Source organism: Nicotiana tabacum, chromosome 9 (assembly GCF_000715075.1).
Source record: "Nicotiana tabacum cultivar K326 chromosome 9, ASM71507v2, whole genome shotgun sequence".
NCBI classification, from domain to species: domain Eukaryota; kingdom Viridiplantae; phylum Streptophyta; class Magnoliopsida; order Solanales; family Solanaceae; genus Nicotiana; species Nicotiana tabacum.
In genome coordinates this window covers 102,099,003-102,104,681 of record NC_134088.1, presented here as the reverse complement: position 1 = coordinate 102,104,681, position 5,679 = coordinate 102,099,003, and the positions used below count along the sequence as shown (strand labels likewise).

Here is a 5,679-nt window from a genome sequence, read left to right as displayed (position 1 = left end):
CTTTTAAAAAGATTCAATTTATAGGTCACGGTGTTTTTTCGCTGGATGCTGCAATACGATATTGTAGCTTTCATTTTGTTGTTCTGCTTTATTTCAGTAATATTTTTTTTAATAATTTTTATTTTTATTTTTGGACCTACTTATATCAAACTTTTTCTGTACCACCTATAACAAAATCGTAAAATAGACCCTACCGTCATTTTTATTGTCTAGGAAGAGCTGAAATCAAATAACAGTGTCTCCATGGCTTCATGGGTGATATGAGAAAGTTGTACGGCCTATTTATTTCAATTTCTTCATAATTACAAAGAATATAGATATGGTATATTATTTTTCTTCTGAGCTACCAGTGGCAGACCAAGGATTTTTATCAAGCGGGTTCAAAATACAAAGAAGCAAATATACAAAGAGGTCAACAAAAACTACTCCATCCGTTTCAATATATGTGAACTCATTTGACTGGGCACGAAGTTTAAGAAAAGAGAGAAGACTTTTGAACTTGTGGTGTAAAATGAGGCACATATATTTTGTGTGGCTATAAATCATTGCATAAAGGTAAATTGTTTCCAAATAAGGAAAGAGGTCATTCTTTTTGGCACAGACTAAAAAGGAAATAGGTTCACATAAATTAAAACGGAGGGAGTATATATTAATAAAATATATTATTACAACTGTCCTCTACGAGTTTTCATTTCCTGAAACGTATTCATAATAGTCTCATCAGAAATGGTATTAAATATTTTTCTTTCTACATAAGGTATCAAACAACCGCTCATGAATACGTCATCCATTCGATTTCGCAATTCATTCTTGATCAACTTCATCGCCGAGAAAGTTCTTTCAACTGTAGCAGTGGCAACTGGTAGAAGCAAAGCAAATTTCACAAGGCGAAACACAAATGGATAATTCAAATGCTTCTTTGTCTTAACTAGTATTTCAGAAAGATCAACAAGTCCTTGTAGATTTAAGAATCTTTCATCAACATCACGAATATCAACAATATAAGTTTCAAGTTGATTCTTGAGCGTAACCATTATATTCTCATCAAAATCGTTAGGATACAATTCAGCCATCATCAATATCTTGTTTATGTCAAAACTGGAAAATGAATCAACTGGATTTAAGCAAGCTACTCCAACAAGCAAGTTCGTTGTCACCTCATTAAAATGAGCATTGAGTTCTTGAACTTGCCAATCAATAATCTTAAAAATTATATCAGCACGATAGTGATGTAAAATAGTATAATCAGCAACTTTATGTCGAGATCTTCCAGAGTTAACATAGAAGTCATCAAAGTTTGGTATCAAAATATTATATTTGACACAAAATGCACACACCTTATCAATAAGTGAATCACATTCTTCCTCTCTTAGCTTTTGCAACCGTTTCTTTGCAACTTTAACAAGTAGAATAGCATTTGCAATATCTTGCTCCCTTTTTTGTAAGGATGTATTAAGCTCATTTGTGATTCCCAAAGCATCTCTCATTAGGTACAACATGAAAGCAACCTCAAATGTTTGACAAGTGCTAAGATATCTCTTTGCCTTAGCTCTTTCTTCTAAAGTTCGGGCATCAACAACGATAGTATCAAGAACATCAATAATTGAGCCAAACATAGAAATAAAGTTCTTAAAAGATTTGTAGTGCGAACCCCAACGAGTATCGGCAGCTCTGGCAAGACCAAGTTCTTGATTCAAACCCCTACCAGTTTCAAGTTCACCCATCTCTAATGCCTCTTGAACTTTTTCTGCTTGAGATTCTCGAAAATCATCCATACATTTAAAAGAACCTCCCATTATATTCAATACATTAAAAACCAATAATACAAGTTCTCCCACTTCAAGATACTTTTTGGATACCGCAACAAGAGTCAATTGAATTTGGCGTACAAAATAATTAATGGAATAAGCAGATTTACTTTCTTGTTGAATCAAAGTTTTAAGGCCACGTAAATCCCCTTGCATGCTGCTTGCTCCATCATAGCACTGTCCACGCACATAAGATAAACTCAAAGAATGTTGAGCAAGGTAATCAACAATTGCTTCCTTTAAACATAAAAGCACTAGTATTACGAACATGAATGATCCCAATAAAATGCTCCACCACAGATCCATATCTATTAACATATCGCAAGACAATAGCTAATTGCTCTTTGTGTGATACATCACATGATTCATCAACTAGCAATGCAAAAAAGTCTCCATTTAGATCCTCCATAATTGCTTTAACTGTTTCAATTTTACATGCAATGATAATGTCTTTTTGAATTTTATGAGAGGTCAACTGATCATTCGTTGGAGCCTTTTTCAACATAAGATCACGGATTTTATCGCACCTCTCTGCATACCATGAAAGAATCTCAAGAAAGTTACCCTTGTTTAATGATAATTCATCTTCACGATGTCCATGGAATGCCAATCCTTGATTCAATTAGAGTCTTACAACCTCAATTGAAGCCTTCAAGCGCATTTTGTATTCGAGCTTGGTTTGACTGGATTGCCTATCAAATGAAGTTTGAATTGACTATTTTTGTTTTAATAGATCTTCACATTTCCTTTTTACATGATTATGAATATTGCTCGACTTACCAACATGAATATCGAATCTCTTCTTTTTGGAACAAGTAACAACACAAACAATAAGCTGCATCTTCTATCACACTGTACTCCAACCAATTACGATATTCATCAAACCATTTAGGATTGAAACGACGCTTTAAGCCCGAAAAATCTCTTTGAGGAAACTTATGATATCGGGGTTGGTAAGGACCTCTTCGGAGATATTCTCTTCTAATCTCATCACGCTCATTTGGATGATAATCTCTAATGGGTATTCTCTCCTTTGGATCAGCCAGTAAAGAATCAAGATCTATTCCTTGTCTGTTTTTTAGAGGATTGAGGTTGCTCTTCTAATTGGTTCAAATTTTGTCCCATGGGAGTAGCAATTGGAGATGATAAACTTAGTTGTGGCAACTTGGAAGATACTGGAGGGTAAGATCTATTCATTCTAACACAAACTAGATTACCAAATTAGAATTAGAATTAGAAGAATAATTTTGTATATGTTTAACCTTAAATTTAAACTAGAACAAATAACATGGTAGAAGACAACCCAAGTAACGATCACTCTAGAACTATTGCAATGAAACTTTCATTCATGGATAACAGCAAAGGTGATCTTCCTAGATTTTGGAACTTCAGTCGTAGAAAATACTATTGCATGCTATATATTATTTTATAAAGGAAAATTTGTTGATTCAACAACGAGCCAAGGAAAATGTCCTTGACTGCATCAAGGAAACATTATTGATTTTCATTCCATATGACCATATCAAAAGTACACACACCCCCAAAAAATATCATGTGTACGTATACGTATATTCAAACTGAAAAAGAATTTCTCACTCAAAACCAACAACAACAATCTGAGATTTTTCATAACTAAAGAGAAAAGGTGCTTAACTTCTCAATATAACCAAGTTTATTGCTCTCAATTTCTCATATTTCTCCATTTTCCATTAAGATTTAAAATTATATTAAAAAAATATTTAACACGGTATATCTCAAATTAAAATTGAGTTTCTCAGCCAAAACCCATTAAAACAATCTGAATTTTTTTCCAAAGCATAAATTATAAAAATCTACAATATAAGCAAGTGAGAAACATGATAGTGACAATTGACGGGCTGACGGCGAGAGACGGAGAGAGGCGACCCAACGAGATTCGAGAAGCGGCAGTGGCTTATGGCTACTGGAGGAGACGACTATGAAACAATATTCTTTTAAATTGAACTACAACAAAGAGAAGAAAGCACATAGAGATAGAGGTGAATGAAATTTATTGGGATTAAATCTTTATACAAAAGAGGAATAAATACTAAAAATTGGAAAACTAGATTCGGTTCTTATTGTTATTGATCATCTGAACTTTTAGTTAGATACCAAAATAAAGCCCTTTATCTTTGAGGGAGATGACCTTCTCGGCAGGGGCTAACAGAGGAGGTGTGTGGTGACTATGGAAGCGATTCTCTTTGAAATTGAGAGAGAGAGAGAGAGAGAGAGAGAGAGAGAGAGAGAGGCACTGAAAGGCTTGGGATTAGAGATTCCGATCGTTTTCTGATTTGGAGAATTGGGGGATATTTTAAAAAGACATAAATGACGTCGTTTTTATGAGAAAAGAGACATATATTAAAAAACTCAAAAATAGAGAACATATGCAACTAACTGGTTTCGAACTCAGGACCATGTGGAAAATTTGAACACATTTGAACCCTCTTTACCAGCAGGCTAGGCGATTTACTTGTTTAAAGTGGGTTCAAAATAAGTTTTATACCATTATGTTTTCGAAGACAGAAAAAATATACCCACATACACAGTATTATTTTTTGACGAAGTGGGTTCATATGAACTCTGTTGACTCCATGTTGATCCGCCCCTGCGCCTCATATTCATATTTCACAATCCCAGTCACAATCTTTCCTTATATCGCTGCATGAGCCAACATTTAGATATTTTTGAAAGTATTTTCCCGAAATAGCTACACGCGCTTTAGCCCCTTAATATCGCCGTGTGGCTTCAAGCAATTTCCTTACTAGCAACACGCATACCTTATGTCGCCACATGCACATTAACCCATATCTTTATACCGCCGCATGTGCATCAATAACACAACACAATATAACTCGCATCACATGTGTTCATATGCCACAACTTGTCAAAATCAATAATACCAATGTTACCGTACATATAGCACACAACTCAACCACAATGTGAATAAGAATCTCAATAATAACAACATGAATTGAGAAATACCCAACAAGGAAAGATATCTCAACGGTCAACAACTTCAACCTCAATATGATAATAGCTTTTACAACTTCAACATCAATAACCCAACAAGAAGATATTCCCACGAAATAACAATTTCATGTAAGAGTAATTCAAAAATAAGAGAGCTAACAAGACAATAAGATAGGTAATAACTTCAACTAAGGCATGTAGGAGCAAACAGAACAATAAAAGATAGAACAAGTGCTAACAACGTTAAATAGAGCATGTGAGAGTAAATTAAACAATGAAAGATATAACATGTTATGACAAATTCAATTAAATGCATGGAAGAAGTCTAAAAGTCTAAACCAGTCAAAATACCACATATAGCCCGTGTACACACTTGTCACCTCGTGTACACGTCTTTCACATAATACAAATAATACAATCAACCCAAATCCTAAGGGGTAGTTCCCCCACATAAAGTTATACAAGATACTTATCTCAACTAGACCAAATCAACCCTCGAAAATAGATTTTCCTCTAAAATTCTCCTCCACGCGTCTCAAATCTAACAAAAAAATAACTTAATATTATCAAACAATTCAAGGGAAACCAATTATGATAGATAAATCTATGATCTTCACACAATTCCCCAAAAGTATACTCCGAGCCCACGCGGTCAAAACCTAGGTCCAAGTGTAGATTCTGACTATCCATAGCCCCCCACGAGACCATATATGTGTTTGGTTTTCAAATCTGAGTCCAGATCGACTCTCAAAACCCAAATTTTTAGTTTTCAAAACTGTGACAAAAATCCTCAAATTTCTTCTTTGAATCTCATAAATTTGATGTTAAATCTAATATATAATCATGAAATATAATTGACAAATGATTAGAATCACTTACC

The 5,679-nt window shown here is 34.2% G+C and overlaps 1 protein-coding gene across 1 annotated transcript; it reads right to left on the bottom strand.

The window, feature by feature from the left end:
• Nucleotides 1-665: 665 nt before the first annotated feature.
• On the bottom strand, nt 666-2,649 carry LOC107818275 (uncharacterized). The gene is made up of 3 exons (XM_075221230.1): nt 2,589-2,649; nt 2,077-2,420; nt 666-1,985 (listed from the first exon to the last, which is right to left on the bottom strand). The coding sequence occupies exons 1-3, from the start codon at nt 2,647-2,649 to the stop codon at nt 666-668; spliced, it is 1,725 nt and encodes a 574-aa protein (XP_075077331.1).
• Between the last annotated feature and the right edge of the window lie 3,030 nt (nt 2,650-5,679).